Consider the following 19,126-nt stretch of genomic DNA (forward strand, 5'->3'; position numbering starts at 1 on the left):
ATGTATGTGTGTCCTATGTGTATTTTATCTTTTTGATTGTACGCCGCCCCGAGTCCTTCGGGAGAGGGTTGCGGCTAATCAAATAAAAATTTGATTGATTGAGTATGCAGGAATAAATCTGACTGAATTCAAATTAAAAATAAAACAACCTGTGCATTTTCTTGTTTCATTTTCAGATTTTGAGGAAACACTGACCTTTTATCTGTGCCTTTTCAGTAAAAGAAATGAAGAAATACTTAAGATTCAGCACAAGTGACTGAGATTTTTTTAAATAGTCAGAACATAGAATAGCTGTTAAAAATCCCACTTTATGTCTAATTTTCATACATTTTTAGTTACATTTTGCCATACAGGGAGAAGTGGTCTCTTCTAAGCCAGTTGCCCCAGATCTGGACCCAAGTGATGGCACTATTAGGTGTACTGGCCTTTAGCTGCTGCTGGTAAATGCCAGGTCAGTGTAGAATAAGACTGTGTCCATCTGCATTATTGTGGTGGATGAAGATATTGATCTGGCATGTGTTGCTAAGACCTAATTAGGCAATGACAGGATATAATCCTATCAAAAATATTCTCAGCTTATTTTCAGGTTCTGCAGTAACTGCAACACATTGATCCAGCAGAAGGGATAGTACAGAAATTTTCTCAATACAGTACCAAAGAGAACTTCCTTGAAGGTGCCTGGCTACAAATGCTTATATGTGGAATTGGGCCATAGAGATAAGTTAGGAGTCCAGCAGCAACCTGCATGAGTTTCTGGATGTCATCTCAAGGTCATCTGCAGCTCCTAAGATTGGTCATCTAGGGCATGGGTGTCAAACTCGCAGCATGACGTTGCCATCACATGATGTTTCGTGATGTTTTTCCCATTTGTGCAGCTGGTGTGGGTGTGACCTGCACGTGATGCATCCGGCCCACGGGCTGCCAGTTTGACACCCCTGATCTAGGGGGACTTCAGTCTCTTTGTCCTGGGAGAGGAATCTATACAATTTATAAATGTTTGGGCTCCCTGGCAACCATGGACCTGGCTGCAGTATCCATGAATGGCATATGCTACATATGTATGGACTTGTGTTTGGAACAGATGAGACATAATCCGGAGATGAAGGACTGTGATGCACCTGCAGTTGTCACATCTCATTGCTGGCTTATCTTATACTCAGATCTTCATGATGTAACCTAAACAAACATTGGGGAGGGCAAGCTATCTTTGCTGATCTCAAGAAGCTGAAAGTTTAGTTTAGATTCTCTTAGGAATCTTTCTGTCATAGGAGAGAAGGAGTGATAGTACCCGTATGTGGGAAAGATGTTGGGAGACTGGGTCAAGAACTACTATTAAGAGAATGGTCAGGTAAGATACAGTATAGCCCACAAGTGGTTTGAGACCTTGCAATGTCTCACTTTGAGAGTTACAAGATTGATGTCAGTCTTGTGGGGAAAACAAGATAGAAATTGTAACAGCTTGAGCTAATTCTACTTTATTGTAAAGTTATCATGCAAGTCTGAAAATATATGTCTCACCACATCTCCTTTATAGCCCAAGAAACTAGGGAGGATCCCTTCTGAGCCTCTTGCCCTGCCCACTCTCTAGTTGAGGGTTATGCTATCTTTTATCTGACCATTCCTTTGACAATATCTCTTGATCCAGTCTCCCAAGGTCTTTCCCACATACCATCACAAAGGAAGAGATACTGGAGTAAGCCGGCTTCAAGTCATAGAAAACATCAGAAAGACTTCTAGAGGAATGGAGATTCAGATTAAACTGGAGTAAACAATAAATGGCTGTTGAAGATGGACTGATAGTTATGGGACAGAGAAAAATAAGCTAGTAAGCTTAAAATAGTCTGCTTAGTGTTAATACTGCTGACAGCTCATTAGTTCCAAAGTAGCTCAATGTCCACAAAGCAATCTGGGGAAGTGCACTAAAGACCAAAAAAGGATGAATGGAACTGTGGGACAGTCACTCAACCAATGCACAGGGTATCCAATGAGGGTGGCAGAATGTGCCAAAAGGTAAATCAAAGCCTTCCAGTTAGATAAAGGCCAGCTGTAGATTTTCTCAGAGCACAGGAAAAAACATCGCCATCAATCTTTGTAATCCTTTCTTAGAGGAGAAGGCAGAGACATACAGCAAAGTGAAACCTTATAATATGGATCCTAACTCATTAGTCCATTCTCTAATAATTCCATTTTAAACTTTAATTAGAAAAGCTGGAAAAATCCAATCTGTTGCAAATTCTTCTGATACAAGAATAGCTGTACTTGCCTAATGCTTACTCTTTTAAGGATGTTATTTGATGTCTTGATTTTACAGCTAAAGTTTTGCGTATACCTTTTAGGTAATGGAGTGGTTATACACTTACCTGGCTTATTTGAAGAAGCTGAAAAAAATGAGAAGAAAGGTTTGTATCTCATATTTTCTTCAAAAAGAAAGGGGCTTGTTATAAATAGTGGCACTCATCCTTATTTTAAAAGGATATTTTAATGTTACGAAAACAGAAAAAAATGGACCTACTTCAGTTATGGACAAGAGGTTAAGGCTGGAAAAAAACCCCAAGAGATGGCAAATTACATTTCCTTGAAAGACACTTTTAGTGACTGTAAATGCGTCACTGGTGGTAGCAGGCCTATGAGGCTGCGATATTGGCCACTGCATGCCACACTTTGAATATTATTGCTCTATGAGCAAGGATTTTCATCCTGGGTAACTGGCACGAAAGGTTAGTTAGGGAATTCTGGGAGTTGAAGTCCATACATCTTCGAGTTGCCACTTGAGAAAGATTGCTGTAGATTGTTCAGTCCTCTATAGCCACATTCTTCTAACTGGTACACATTTCTTCTGATAGGATTAAGGGACTGGGAGAAAAGACTTATAATATCCGACAGAGCACATCTTGGTAAGTAGTAGCAGAGACAGAAAACAAATACAACTTTTTCATATTGTTGTTAATTTTATTTGTACTGGGAAGGATTTATATTTTTGTATAAAATTTTATTAAAAGTTTTAACAAGAACATAAAAACTAACACAAACTAATACAGCATAAAGAGAACAAAGAAAGGGAAAAAAAGAAATAAAGTGCAGAAAAAATATAAAAAGAAATTGAAAGAAGCTTATTAATCATTTGCAGCAAATACAAGTATGATTGCAAAGTTATCTCTTACTCTGTGATTACAAAAAAGCTTTTTTAATTATCCAATCTTTTTCTAATCATGAAAACATCCAGTCGTAAATGCATTTTTTCTGTTTCAGGCAAAAAGTCTATAAGAGTTTTCCAGTTAGCCATAAATATAGATACTGTCCTTTCTCTAATTAAAAAGGGTAATTTAGCAAGGCTTCATATTTTTGCCTATGAACAAATAATTCTTATTTTAATATATTTGATACAACAGATGGTAAATTACAATTAAAATAGTTTTGACATGGGCAATTTCTTTATTTTGAAGCACGATGCTGCTAATAATTTCACCAGCTTGTTTCCTTTATTGTTAGAACCCTAAAAACATAATTGTATGAAATATTTGAAAATCAAACCTTGTTTTATCTCCCTCAAATCTATGCAGTGTTTGATTTTCACCAAGCAGTTGATGGACTTCAAGAAGTACAGCGTCAAGTACAAGAGGGGAAAAAGTAATTATATATCTTGGTATACTTGAATTCTGCTATTAGATGTGGCATAAGTCTGGACAGAAAACATATAAAATGCAATGTAACGCAACGATTCTGTTATTTTTTTTTGGCTGTTCTTGTTTAAAATATCAACTTACACAGCATGCATGCACAATGAGTTTCAAATGTGCAAGAGTCACAAATTGTATAAGAGCAGTCTGATCCCTATATGTGTCATGCATATATGTCACATAGACTGTGCTTGTATAAAAGGGATGCACTGATAAAAGCCGTATCTCTATATAGCTAGTAACTACTCTGGAGAAAATACATACGCTTTACAAGCAGTGCATGGTGAGACAGATCATGTGGTTAGGTTTATATTATACGGAGGCCAGTCCATGTCTGATGCCCATATTTATTTATCTTGCTGCCTTCTTCCTATCTACATATGGGGCTCTGTTATAGAATCTGCACTTTAGAACATGGCAGCTCTTCATGACACAAATAGAAATCTTGCTGTTATCTCTTTGTGAGAATGATGAAGTTATGGGAACACTGACTAATGTAAAATTTAGACAATGAATCACGTATATTATCTTTCCTGAGGCAAATTTAGTGACATACAGTAGCATTACCACCCAGATTATGTGTGAGAATCTCTTCAGGTTTGTTCAGTTATACAACTGCCACTGCTGAATTAGTATTAGTATTACAGTAAGGTTGTAAAAGCTGAACAGTGAACAAAAAGGAACCTTTGTGTTAGGGATTTGAACTGCCAGAATCAGCCTGAGACTATATTAAGGTTAATTATGAGGTGACATGTGATACAAATGGATCATGGAGTAGGAAAATCTCTTTTATTATTGAAGCCAAGTTACGCTAATGAGTATTTACAGATATAATCAATTCTTACATTGTATCAGAACTTCTGATGGTAGGTAGGAAATCAGTTCTGAGTAAAAGATAGTTCATACTCAAGTAATTATTGGTAAACTTTTCCAATGTTTTGGGAAAAGACGATATAGGTATTGACATGCTTTTTTCCCTTCCAGTTGACCACAGTCATGTCTCTGTGCTGGAGGTTATATTTGATAGGTCACTGAGCTGGAAAACGATACCCAGTTAATCTATTTAGAACAACTCTGAAAAATCTGGCAGTGAAGTAGTGAAAGGAAGCATCCTCCTAACAACCTTGGCACACAGTACAGTATGGAAAAGTACTTGTACAGGCATAGCATTCTGGTCCAGTTCAATTAATCAGTGTGTGGTAATATAGCTACTGCTGGATTCCCTAAAGAAAGACATTGTGATCTCTGAGATGATCAAAACATCCCAAACATAGATGACTGAAGTTTGAAAGATGCGCAGTCGAGAGGAATAATACCTTGCACAGACAATATATCGCTCAGTAACCTTAAAGAAAAGGAGGTTGGGAGCATTATACTTTTTCAGTTATATTTGTTGTTTATCTGCGTTGCCTTTTGCTTGAGAATCTTCAGAATATGAATGCTTGAGAATATAAGGAAGAGAAATATTTCCATTTGGATCATTTATTTAAAACATTTATCTAACCTTTTCTTAAAGGCAAAACTCTGTGAGGCTCACCATATAAAAATAAATAATGTGTAGAGCAATAAAATAAAATTAAAAAATAAAGACCAGTAAAACCAAAGTAGAAAAATGTGGTGCCAAAATCACACTTTTAATTTTAAAGGGATAGCTACACCCCTCCTTGTTCCTGTTATCCCTTTATTTGTTGCTACTTTTCAATTGGCGAGTTGAACTTTGACTTAAGTTGGGGTTGGTCCTTATATGCTACCACTTTATTTCTTTTAAAGAGAAATGGAGTTGGTAGTTGATGCAACAGGATATAAGGTTCTTATTCCATTTATATCAGCCTTCCCCAGTGTGTTGGATTTTGGCATCCAACTTGAGTTCCAAATAATATTGTTCAGTGAGAGTCATAAGGGCAATCCATACACCTTTCTTCTATTCAAGCATGAAAAAGTAGGAATTTTTTTCCAACTTTGTTTGATTTCTCAAAAGAAAATAAAACTGTATCTGTTCTGAATCTGAAAAGATCGAAGACCTCATAGGCGAATATTTCTTTTCTAATGCATGCATGCATGCATGCACATCCAGACTACTCATTTTAACCAATTTCTATTACAAGACATTTGGAAATATCTGTACCACTAAATAACTGAATAGTTCAACAGTTGTCCACTCAATTGTCTTTTTTTGCTAGCATTGGCACGACAAAAAAAGGAATTGGACCAACTTATTCTTCCAAAGCTGCACGGACAGGACTTCGGATCTGCGATCTTCTTTCAGACTTCAGTGAATTTTCATTAAGGTATTCTTGTCGACTGCATACAAGGAATCTCTTGGATGGGAACTTTTTGTAGACTCTTAAGCTATTGTACAGAAGGGAAAGTATGTATGAATGTGCTCTGTGGGGAACTGTGAAGATAGTTGTGCATATATTACTGAAAACAGGCTGGATTTGGAGAAATATTTATTTCATTGACTTTAATAAGATAAATTCTGATTATCTTTGACACTTAAAAACCTGTTGTTTGAACATACAACCTGGTCTCCATGCATATTTCACCAGGTATTTTTTGCCTGTGATTTGTAGGGAAAAATATAGTTTAAAATATCTATGTACAGTGTATGCTGCTAATTGTTGATGTTTTGCAGATTTAAAAATCTGGCTCACCAGTACAAGTCAATGTTTCCTACTTTAGAAGTTGACATAGAAGGACAACTAAAAAAACTGAAGGTAAACCTCTAACATTCCCATCTTGAAATTTGGAATTTTAACAGAATAGATAAACCTAGATTGGATTATCTTTCCAGGAGAATGTCATGATGATGGTGAAAACTTCTGAGATGACTAGAACTAGTGTCATTATGACTGGAAAAACTCCTTCACCTAAAGAAGAATTTATAACCTCTTGGACTCAGCTGAATATTTTTGTCCTATATGCAATTATAGGTAGTCCTCAACTTACGACCATAACTGAGTCCAAAATTTATTTTGCTAAGCAAAACATTTGTTAAGTGTGTTTACCCCATTTTGCGACCTTTCTTGCCACAGTTGTTAAGTGAATCAGAATGTTAAGTTAGTAACATACCATATTTTTCGGAGTATAAGACGCTTGTTGTTAAGGTTGTTAAGTGAATCTTGTTTATCCATTGACTTTGTTTGTCAGAAGGTAACAAAATGTGATGACGTGATCCCAGGACACTGCAACTGTCATAAATGTGATACAGTTGCTAATAATCTGAATTTTGATCATGTGGCCATGGGAATGCTGCAACGGTTGTAAGTGCGAAAAATGGTCATAAGTCACTTTTTTCATTGATGATATAACTTTGGACGGTCACTAAATGAACTGTTGTAAGTCCAGGACTATCTGTAGTTATGAGAGATAACTATTTCAGTCTGAATGGGTCAAACTTTTTCAATCATCTCGTTCAGATCCTTAAATGCCCAAAGTCATCCAAAAGAATCTGACAAGATGCCATTTATACTTCTGCAGATTAAACTGGCAAAACTTCAGAATTTGTCATGAAAAATATAATCAACCTTATCCTTGTGTCTAGCCAGCCTATCACAGTTAGCAACCTGTATATTTCCTCCCCAATTGCTTAGAAATTGTGGTTTTTCTGGTTTGGCTTCTGATATGCTTCTATTCTTAACTTTCAGCCAACATAGGAGAAATATAGTAACTTTATATATATATGGAATATTGCAGGGATATGCTGAAACAATAAGACCAATGGTCCAAGATGGAGTTTATTTTATGTACGAAGCACTACATGGCCCTCCAAAGAAAATTCTGGTGGAGGGTGCCAATGCAGCACTGCTTGACATTGATTTTGGTATGTCACTTGGCACAGTATATGGTTGTCTAGCTACATAGAAATCTGTTTAATAAATTATTATGTACATAGATATGAGAAGAGTTAGATTATTATTTCATGAGTAAGGTGCATATTGCTGAGAAATAATAATGCATACAGATGAGAAATAAAGCATGTATTTCCTGAAGCCTGACAGGCCACTGAGAGAAATGGTGATTAGTTTACCCTTTTCATACATTCTTAAATATTCATATTTTGTATGATCATGAGTCTTAATCATGCTGAGAGTAACTGAAATTGATGAGACCCTGGTGATTTCAATGGCCATATTGTAACTATGACTTAATTTGGATCCAACCATATCAGAGTGTCCCAAAGTGTATCTTATTTAGGGGTCAACGTGTGAGAATGTACTACCTCTTCTGAGTAAAGATTAGGAGCAAAATTCCAAGAAGGAAAATGTGTTTTGTGCTGTACAGATATGCTTTCTTTTCAGTTGGCTTATTAAACCATTTGTTTAATTTGTTGCCTTCTGGAACCAAATGTACAGCATCTTTTTACAAGCATGTAGTTATTCCTCATTTTATAACCGTAATGGGAACTGGCAACTTCATTGCTAAGCATGACCATACCGACTTACAATAGCAGTTGCAACAGTTTTGGTTGCCATTGTTAAGAAAATCCCATATAGTTGTTAAGAACAATATCACATGATCACCATTTGCGACGTCTTGCTGTCTTCCCCATTGATTTTGCTTTTTGGAAGTCAACAGTGATGCTGCAACCATCATAACTGCAAGCTACTTGTCAAGTGCCCAAATGGTCATCATGTGACCTGGGGGACACAATGAGTATGAGGAATAGTTGTAAGTCTCCTCATTGAGCACTGTCATAATTCTGAACAGTTGCTGAGTGGGTAAGTAAGCATTACCTGCATATGGATGTTAAATGTAGCAATGTTTACAGAGCAATGGTGGCGCAGTGTTGAGAATGCAGTACTGCACGCTAATTGTGCTAGCTGCCAGCAGTTCGGCAGTTCGATTCCCACTGGCTCAAGGTTGACTCAGCCTTCCATCCTTCCAAGGTCGGTAAAATGAGGACCCAGATTGTTGGAGGCAATAGGCTGACTCTGTAAACTGCTTAGAGAGGGCTGTAAAACACTGTGAAGCAGTATATAAGTGTAAGTGCTACTGCTAAGCGCTGTTTAATAATATAGAAGAGCATAATGTGCTTGATAAACCTTCTGGACTATGCAGGTTTCTCCCGCACATGTTCATGTGATTCCTTGATCTTTAAAGGTCTTTTAGAAAGTGATATGTTGAACAGCTGTTTGAAATAACAGCACTCTTTTTTTAAAAAAGCAGGATGTACCTAATTTTTGCTTTTTGCTAGGCACATATCCTTTTGTGACATCATCAAACTGCACCGTGGGTGGTGTATGCACTGGGTTGGGCATTCCTCCTCAGTTTATTGGAGAAGTTTATGGAGTAGTAAAAGCCTACACAACAAGAGTGGGAATTGGAGCCTTTCCAACTGAACAAATAAATGTAAGTTTGTTATTATAATTAAACTAGTACAAATAAACTAAAATAAGCATAGGATAATACAGACTTGAGTATTTTACAGCCTCCAGGCCATATCTGACCCTTGTCCCTATGCAGCCCATGTGAGGTCAGTCAGAAATTAGAAATAAAATGTAAATAAATTCTCTTGCACCTCAGGGAGCAGGAGAAACTAAATCAGGTCCAGTTCTGCACGGTTGTCATGCACTTCTTCAGTCAGTTGACAGCCATGGGAGGGGGAGGAGAGAAAGCACTTTTCTGTGTCTGTGCAGCACTCACCCCTTGCCCAGAGCAGCCAGAGGAGACAACAGCAACTATGGTTTAGGTGGGGGATACAGACTCGTCGATCAACAACCACCTTGCTGAAAGCGAGGCCTTGCAGGCAAGCAGGAGGAGTACATCCAGGATCTAGCAGGAGAGCAGTGGTGGTGGCAGAAGCATGGCAGCCGAGCCAGGCTGGGCGGAGGTGAGGCTCTACATTCCCAGCTCCCTCCAAATGTTAGTTCCAGCAGCCAAAGTCACCAAGAAGGAGCTCAACTCTAGACACAATGGGGCCAACAAGCTCTCCGACAAAGAGCAACAGGAAGCCTATTCGTTTGGCCCTCCACAACAGCCCCAGTTTCTCATATGGCCCCTTGGGAAAATTAATTGCCCACCCCAGGATAATGTGATGTAATGATCCTGTGGTAATACATGCAAGTATTATGCCACTCAAACTTTATTATAAAATAGAAAATGTGCAGATGATATTAACCTGCTCTCCCAATTGTCTTAATTTTCTTTGAAGTGCGATTCTCCACCAAATCACAGCTCCATTCTATAGCATACTTTCAAATGTCTTTTTACAAGTTATCCTGATCTGAATCTAATTTTAAAAATTGTGTCATCTCCCAAATCCACTCCATGATCCTCTCAATTTGGAATTCTTAATTTGTTTAAATTATTTTTTTTAACTGTAGCCTATAAATGCCACTGGATAGTGGACAAAGTGGTATAATAAAGTAATATAGTAAAGTAATCCAGAGTCACATTGCACACAGATTTAATCAATAAATAGACTGGGGGGGGGGGTGAGCATCAAAGAACTGCACCCCAAATTCTGCATTTAGGATTGAATTAAAAATACACAATACTCTAAATTCAAAGTTTGATTTCAATGACAAATGAGGATTAGATTTTGCATTCTTTTCTGCTTTCTTACATATTTTTCTTTCATGCATATATTAAATGCTTTGATATATACATTTACATATGCTATAATCTACAATTATTACCATACATCAATGTTAATTTGGAATAAGTTTCTAAGTCTGACTTTAGGGCTAAACACCATCCATAATTTACCAGCTTGGAACGTGAATCCAACCCTGATTAATGCTAAATGAAGAAAAAAAACTGCCTTTTGAAGAGTTTGGAAAATTGTTTGACTTAGTGTGCCATGTTAAACCTCTTTTGTCTTCTAAATGATTTTTAAAAAAAACATGCATTTTTGACATGACAATAGTTCATTTACTAGTGGCTTTTGACCTTTGGCTATGACTACTGTTCCAATCTTCTGGCTATCTTTGTCTCTGGTAGGAAATTGGAGACCTTTTACAGTCACGAGGTCATGAATGGGGTGTGACTACAGGCAGGAAAAGACGTTGCGGCTGGCTAGACCTTGTCATTTTGAGATACGCTCATATGATCAACGGCTTTACTGCGTAAGCATCACAGATTTTGACCTACACTTGGAACTCATAACTTTTAACCCGGTGGAGTACAATTATGTAGGTAACATTATAATTAGTCTAGCAAAATTATGTTTTATATTTTGATAAGAAACAGTAGCACTTTACCCCAAAGAAAATAAAATTTCAGAGGGCTCAAACGGCCAAGTGATATATGTAAATTACTCTGAACGTAGTAGGTTCTGCATTCTTGAAGCTTAAAAAAATAAGCTTGATATCTGTGGATTGCTTATACTTGAAAAAAATATAACCATCTGCACTGTGCACAAGTTTTTAAAATACGGACATTTAATTCTTAAGTGCCATACCTAAATTCTCATCATTTGTATGTAGCTAAAGTTTACTGTGTGATACAGACCTGAGTATTTAAAATGCTTCTTAACATGTATATTAATTTAAACTTTATCTCGTTGTAACCTTTTTTTGTGTGTGATTACTTCAGAACAGTTCGTGCTGTTGGGATATCCAAATAAACTTAAAAAAACAGGTAGAAGGGATTGAATGAGGTGTTGAATGAGACTAATATCTATCTAATATTTTCTGGGCAGTTTGGCATTGACAAAACTTGATATTCTGGATGTCCTTGATGAAATCAAAATTGGTGTGGCTTACAGGCTAGATGGGAAAAGAATTCCATACTTTCCAGGTATGCTATTAACTGAATATGTAACTTTGAACTAGGCTGAAAGGTTTAATTAGGTCAGGTGTCCCCCAAATTTAAGGTGACAAACTTGATGAAGATTTTGCTGCCCACTTTCATTTCCCTTCCAATTTTCTTGCATCCTTTGGGAAGATCAAAGACAATTTCTAAATAAACACATGGCTACAGCCCTTCAAAACTTTTAATTTCCAGGAAAGCCTCAGAGCTCATACAGAAACTGTAGCTGGGCTTCATAGCATGCCAGTTTTCCTTTAAAAAATAGAAGAAGAAGAAAAATATGAAAGGAATTTTTAAAGGACATGTGACACTGGAACCTGACAATTTTCAAAGGACAGGTTTGTACATGTGCATTTTGACACCTTTGTGTACCACGTATACACATTCTGTAATGTTAATAATTAAGAGCTGAGAAGATCTGGTCTTTTCTTCCTCTCCTTTATCTGTTAACTATTACAGAAATTATATATAACCAGTGACATTGCCACTTATGTGAACTAGCCTATAAACAGACTTTATATAAGTAAAATGAATGCCAATAATTTTCTCCGTTATTTCACTAAAGATACAATCCAGACAAATAAGTAATTGTAGAGTTATTCTGTCTTTCTGAAGTCAAGAAAATGACACCTAAATGCTATGAATAAAGTAGGCCAATTGTTCAGTAAAGATCGCACCTGGTTGTTCTATATAATCTGATTTATTCTAAAAGCAAAGATAATCATTTTTGAGAAAAGGAGCTTTTGAGACCAATGGTCACCAAAAGAGCAAAAGCTTCCAAGATTAGGTTAAAGGTTTGTCTATTATGTTTTTAAGAGTAAATGCTAAATCATGATTACATGATTCTTATAACCTGAATGTTACCTTTTCACTTTTAAAGCTAATCAGGAAATACTACAAAAAGTGGAAGTTGAATATGAAACAATGCCAGGTTGGAAAACTGACACAACTAATTCCAGAAAATGGGAGGAACTTCCATCTAAGGCACAAAATTACATTAGATTTGTAGAAAACCATGTTGGTGTGTCAGGTATGTATTTTCATCATTACTGTTCTAACAGGGTTTGCTATGTTTATTAAGTTGTAAATAGACAGGTTCTTGCCAATTAGAAAAGCAGCAGCTTTCTGGGGCGTGAGATAGATTTTATTACATGGCTGCCTTAGAGCTAATTGCTTTTGAATTTGGATTCTTTAATTTACCCTCTAGGATTATAGCCTGTATGGGTAATCCTCAATTTAAGACCATAATGAGCCCAGAATCATGGTCATAAATTATGGTGGTCATTAAGCAGGTCACAAATAACAATGCTCAATTTTACAACCATTTTGTGGTGGTCATTAAATGAATGCCCTGGTTGTTAAGTAAGCACTACAATTATTAAGAGAAACCTGTCTTCCCCAATGGGTAGGGTTTTTTTTTGCCAGAAACTGGAAATAATAGCCGGAAACTAGCAAAAAAAAACCTCACACCAAAAATAATGACCATGAGATACTGCAAATGGCCATAAATGCGAACAAGTTGCCAAGTGCCCAGAAATGCAGTCATGTGAGCATTGGAGTTTATGTGTGTGGCCATTAGAACTTTAAAAATGGGTTGAAAGTACCCCTGGGGATAGGTCCATCAGAACTTTAAATGGTCACTAAGTGACCAGGACTACTTATATTTCATCATGTTATTTATTTCCTATTTATTCATTATGGTATTTCTAATTATTTCTCTTTTTTTCCTCTTCAGTTAAATGGGTTGGAGTTGGAAAATCAAGAGAATCAATGATCCAGCTCTTTTAAGGGGCCCATGGAAGAGCTGCACTGAGAAAGGGTTCGCCTCATCTTTTCTGATCCCAGACGAAAATGAAGATGCTTTTAAAATCAAAATAACCTTCCTAAACTATGATTAGAAAAGAGCATTTTCTCCTATTTTAAAGTATTAAAATGGCTTGGAAACTACATAAAAATAATTGGAGTGAATTGGTTGAGGAGAATATTAAGATGTATATACTACTAAAACTCTCCTGTTTTGTCTGTTTGTAATCTTCTATTGGGCGAAATGGTGCCTTGCAGGGCAACCAATTTTTAATCAATGTACTTTAACTTAAAGAATGCATCCAAAACCCAGAACCCATTACTCCTATGGAATTGAAATTTGGCAAAACTGTGGCCATTTCAGCGCCACAACACTGCCGTGGTCAGTCAAAGCCACATAATCATTGTTTCCAATGCTCCCTGCCAAATTCCCACAAGGAAAGTCAATAGGACATTAGCAGGTAATGGTTAGTCATTCACACTCCAACTGCATTTTTACCTGCCCATGATCATTATGTTTCTCTACTGGTAAAGAAATGTCTCTGGGACAATAACCCAGTGGGTCACGGGCTGTGTAGTAACTTTTTAAAAGTGTCAAAGTCATATGGAATTATTTTTTGAAACTGCTATCAAAAACAATCTACCATACTGTTCACATTCGTATGTCAGGAAATGGTGAGATATGCATATATGTTATTGAAAACAAACTGCCTAATGGTGCACTGAAAAGATAGCAGAACTAAGCAACTTCTTTTAAGTCAGAGCCAAAGCAAAATTGTCTTGGACTCTGCATTTCTTATAAATAAACATTCTTCAGATATCAAAACACAAAGGGAAGCAAAAGAGGTTATGTCATAGAGGAAGCCAAGTCATTTGTTGGCAGTGGTCAGACTGGAGTGGATACAGCTGTTAGAGCCTAAGATATAGAACTTCCCTTCATTCAATATTTTCTGGTAGTGCTCCACATGAAGCCCTCAGAAGTTCTGTACTTTTAGCTCATTATATTTTAGGCAAGAAAACAAAGAAAAGGCAAGTTGACAAACTTATAGCAATGAAAATATATTTTAAAATACCATTGCAAAATATTATCTTGCTGCATATCACTATGAAAATACCACCTGTAAGTTCACTTCTTCTTTTTTTACTACGCTCTCAGATCATATTTTTCACTGCTGCTTATTACTGCTTACTTGAGTTTCAGCAGAATATAACATTTTTCCATCCCTCTTCACAGAATAAGCAATTCAGTATGTTAGTTTATCAAATTCTGGGTAATAAACTATTTTGGAGCAACCCTTAGAAATGCAGTTATTGTCAACAAGATAAGTAGCATATGTAAAGGATTCTGGTGGTGAATCTAGCACATGTAGAATAGAATAGAATAGAATAGAATAGAAGTCTTTATTGGCCAAGTGTGATTGGACACACAAGGAATTTGTCTTTGGAGCATATGCTCTCAGTGTACATAAAAAGACAAGATACATTAGTCAAGAATCACATGGTACAATATTTAATTATCGTCATAAGGTACAAATAAGCAATCTGGAAACAATATCAATCTAAATCATAAGCATACAAGCAACAAAGTTACTGTCATGCAATGAAATTATACAATGTTGAAGTAGCATTCCTGAGAAATTGAGGCTCAGTTTCCATCTTTTATGATGTACCCCTTCATTGAAATGGGAAACATGCAGCAGAGTGCCAAAGATCACTGTTTTCAATAACAAAGGCAGTTGGGAAATGAAAAAGGGAAAAGCATTTTCAGAAAAGAATATAGCGTATGTTGGTTTTTTTGTTGCATTTGCTGTTTGTTGATTTTACGCTAACCAGACTCGTGCTGTCTGAATTGGGTGGAAATTTTAATGCTATAAATAAATATATGATACACCTGTTAGCATACTTGGCTGGGATTTGAACAATTGTCAGTTTGGGTATTGCCACATCATAAATGTCTATTTGCTAATTAGGAGTAGGACCACAATAATCATAGGACTTAATAACAGTTCCTATATAGATGCTGGTACCCTGATTGCATATGCTAAGTGCTTACCAGTCCCTGTTAAGATGTTACAAAATGAGTATAAGTATTAAAAAGTCTAAAGAGTTTGAAAATACCTTCCACATGGCCAAGTGTTCTATCCTGTTTTTCATTGTAGCTCTCACATGTTAGATAATGTAGAGTAAAATCTAACTCTTTTGGAATACTTTGTTCCTAATTTACGGAGAATGTGTACGGAGAATTCTTAGAAATACAAAAGATGATGGAAATTCTCTTTCCTGCTGATCAGTAGCAGTTTTGTATACAGGCAGTCATTGACTTATATGCACAACTGAGACCAGAATCCCAGTTTGCACAGTCCTGAGCAAAGCGGTCATTAAGAGAGATGCTCACATGACTACTTTGCTCAGTGACTGCAATCCTGACTCTCCTAATTGAGATCATTAAGCAACAGACCATTAAGCAGAGGGCCAGTAATAGGGCCCACTCCACTACGTCCAGGAGACCCAGGCCCTTCCTGGGTCTACTTTTTTGTTTTTTTCAGGCATACCCAGTCAATGCAAGGAGGGGCATTCCTCCTGAGACTGCCCTGCATCATTCTGCATGCAGAATGATTAGAATAACAGTGTTGGAAGGGACTTTGGAGGTCTTCTAGTCCAACCCCCCCTTAGACAGGAAACCCTACACCACTTCAGACAAATGTTTATCCAACATTTTCTTAAAAGCCTCCAGTGCTGGAACATTCACAACTTCTGGAGGCAAGTTATTCTCATAATCTTTGGATGACTCCATCTCCAAATCATGCACTTTGGAGGAGACTTCCAAACGATCGCAAGAATGGTAGTGTTTGCTAGCCTTCCTAAGCATTCCAGCCCTCCTATGGCTAGACAGCTAGTAAATGCCATGGTTCTGGAACTTACAAATTTCTCTAGCCTTAAGAATGGTGGCAAATCCTGGAGAGAGGGCTAGAAAACTAGCAAATGCCATAGTTCTGAAGTCTAAACAATTTTCTAGCCTTCAGAACTGATAGTGTTCGCTAGTTTTCGAATCAGCATCCACTGAGAGAAAGGCAAAAGTGAAGTCATGATATCATAGTTCAAATGATATACATATAATTTACACCATCCTCATGGCATGTATCATGATGACTTGTATTTATGAATATGCTTGGTCAATACCTCTGCCTCACTTTTCCCTATATTAGTATGGTCGGGTATAGAGAAAGTAACCCATCCTTAAGGCTCAAGAAAAATAAAGCTCTTTAGGGTGCCACAGAATTCTTAGTATTTGCTGGAATATAATGCTCTAAAATTTCCTATGTGCTTTGCCTTGTCTTTGTAAAAATACAGGCAATGTGTAGGCAATGTTAACAAGAGGTCAATGTTTTCTAAATAACTTTTTAAAAATGATTTGGTGCTGCCCTAGGAGGAGCACCATTAATCAACTTGCATTTCAGATAGATTTTTAGTCCTGTCAGAAATGATTCAAGACTTTCTTTCAACCTACCATATCTCTGCACATACTATCTGACCAAAGTTTACCAAAGTGGCCTTTACCCTACATTACATATCCATAATACGTTATCAGTTATTTGCTCACTACATTTAATGATTCGTTTTCTATATCTCTTTAAAAAGTCTAGCTTTGTAACTGAAATGTCTTTGCTATAACTTTTTGTTCATCATGACATTTTTCCACTGCCCAACTGTGCATTTTCTCTCAAGTGAGTATCTGTTGCATGGAAAGCTAGCTATAAGCACACACAGTCCTGCACATAGGCAGCTTAATTTCTTTAGCAGCCACAAACAATTGGCAAATACTTTCACCCAGTTCCTATCTATATGAATGGGTGCTATGCAAGAACACTTTGGTAGCTCCCATTCATGTCAGTGGATCTTCCTTAGGCCTCTTAGTTTAAATCAATATTCAGAGAGAATCTATTAACTTTGGCATATTTTAACATAAATTATTGTTCCCATAAAATAGCATCTAATGAAATTAAATATTTAGTAGTCAGGATTTGTTATACTATAGTTCATTCTTCATGAAATATATATATTGTATTTTGACTGTTTCCTGGGATACTGAAGCTTCATGTGAAATTTGGCTTAATAGTTTAGTACAACTTTAGTATGCTGTTTAAATGCAATTGTTATCTAAAATACATTATGACTCAATGTGGGGAACAGCATAAGACATTGAAAATGTCTTAACTGTACATCAGGCAAGAATAGGTCAGGTCTTGGGCCTAATATTTTTATGATGCGTTGTGCCACACAATTCTTTATCTAGCAAGTATAGACAAGGTGATCAAAATGCACTAAAACTGTTCTCTTGATTATTTTGTATATTGTAAAATGAGCTGTATTTATCTTATAGCTCTTTATTTACTCAATAAAGCCTTATAAGAAAGTAATATTGTCTCTTTATTCTGAATCTTATGAATCACTTCTGGCTTTAATACAGAAGTGAACACCAGATTTTATATTGAATTTAGTACATAAAGACTAGTAATTGAAGAAAGATGTCCCTTATTTTTATGGCACATTTGAAAGTTCAAAAATTACAATCTAAGTCTCATTCTAATGTGTGACTTTATATGCTATTTAATCAAGATCACTCTTCTATTAGCATTTTCCCTGAGGCTGCCAAATTCTTCAAGCCACTCAGACATTATTCTATTATCTTTGTTCTTCCAGTAACAGTTCTTACACTAATGCAAGACCCAATTTTATACATCCAATAATGTTAAATTTGATACAATGTTTGGGGTACTTGGGTTAATTATATTTAGCTTTTTTAAAGTGCATTACTAAAAGACATACAGACATGTATGAGACTATATGTTAACAAAATTCAGCAGCAACATTTGTTAGATGCAAGTCATATTAATTTTATGAGGAAAACAGAGCGTAACATCAACAGAAAGCACCACCAAAAGAAATATATAACTGCTGGTTATTTCCTACTTTCTCTCTGAACTAAGTTACATAGTAATACCAAACCAATGTGGATTGAAGTAAGCAGAAGTCAACCTGAGCCCAGGAGCCATATTTTATTCTTCACCTTACCTTCTTCCTCCTCCCAAATTTATGACTGGGAAATATATTAGCATCATCACCATGAAAAAAAAAATATTGCACAACATGACATTCATTTCATAGCGGATAAATCCCACTGCTTTCAAGAAATGTACTAAGTGAAGAATTTGGTGACACAAGAGTGAAGGCTGCAGAGGAGGAGCCAACGTTGTGACGATACAGACGTGCGGTCTTGATGCTCCGAGACCGCAGCCGATACTTTTGCCGCTGGGTGGTCCAATCGGACCTAAATCGTCCCGCAGAGATGGTGAACAGGAAGAATACGTCTTGCTGCTCAGGGACATCGTAAAGTCCCTGATCGATCCAAGAGAAGTTCTTCAAGCTGGCGACAAAAAGTCCAGCCACCAGGCTGATGAAGTCGGGGCGGCTCCAAAACGGAAGGATACGGAAAGAGAAAGTGTTTCCAGCTGGTGAGGAATTTTTACCATTTTAAAAGAGACTGCCTCTAAAAAACTTAAAAATTTAAATTTGAGAACAGAAGAAATAAGTGGTGGAATAAAGCTTTGAATGGTTTTGGACAGTTTGTTATCTTACTTTTAAAATGTTACTTTCATGGATGGAATTTATGCAAGCCTTTTAAACCGAATGGATTGAGTTTTCTTCTTCTTCTTTTATTATTATTTTTTGCAACCTATGGACTAAAATTCTCCTTTATTACTGCGGGTGTTTTTCCCTTTTTTTCCTCTATTTCATTCAAGAATTTGGAATAAAAAAATATATGAAAAGTAACAAAGAAAATTGTAACAACAGATGGGAAAACAACACTGCTACTCGGAGGCTGGAGGTTT

The 19,126-nt window shown here is 36.6% G+C and overlaps 1 protein-coding gene across 1 annotated transcript in view; it reads left to right on the forward strand.

Annotated features, from left to right (window-relative positions):
• The window catches only part of ADSS1 (adenylosuccinate synthase 1), a 29,638-nt gene extending 11,985 nt beyond the window's left edge, over positions 1 to 17,653 (forward strand). Inside the window, exons 3-13 of the mRNA XM_081934207.1 lie at positions 2,337 to 2,399; positions 2,844 to 2,894; positions 3,561 to 3,627; positions 5,858 to 5,965; positions 6,313 to 6,394; positions 7,374 to 7,500; positions 8,875 to 9,029; positions 10,623 to 10,747; positions 11,323 to 11,420; positions 12,313 to 12,462; positions 13,168 to 17,653. Coding sequence (XP_081790333.1) covers positions 2,337 to 2,399; positions 2,844 to 2,894; positions 3,561 to 3,627; positions 5,858 to 5,965; positions 6,313 to 6,394; positions 7,374 to 7,500; positions 8,875 to 9,029; positions 10,623 to 10,747; positions 11,323 to 11,420; positions 12,313 to 12,462; positions 13,168 to 13,220 — 1,079 coding nt within the window. The 3' untranslated portion in view covers positions 13,221 to 17,653. The remainder of the gene's footprint in view (positions 1 to 2,336; positions 2,400 to 2,843; positions 2,895 to 3,560; positions 3,628 to 5,857; positions 5,966 to 6,312; positions 6,395 to 7,373; positions 7,501 to 8,874; positions 9,030 to 10,622; positions 10,748 to 11,322; positions 11,421 to 12,312; positions 12,463 to 13,167) is intronic.
• The last annotated feature ends 1,473 nt before the right edge of the window (positions 17,654 to 19,126 follow it).

The sequence above is a fragment of the Natrix helvetica genome, assembly GCF_964273705.1.
Source record: "Natrix helvetica genome assembly, chromosome: 1".
In the NCBI taxonomy this organism is placed as follows: domain Eukaryota; kingdom Metazoa; phylum Chordata; class Lepidosauria; order Squamata; family Natricidae; genus Natrix; species Natrix helvetica.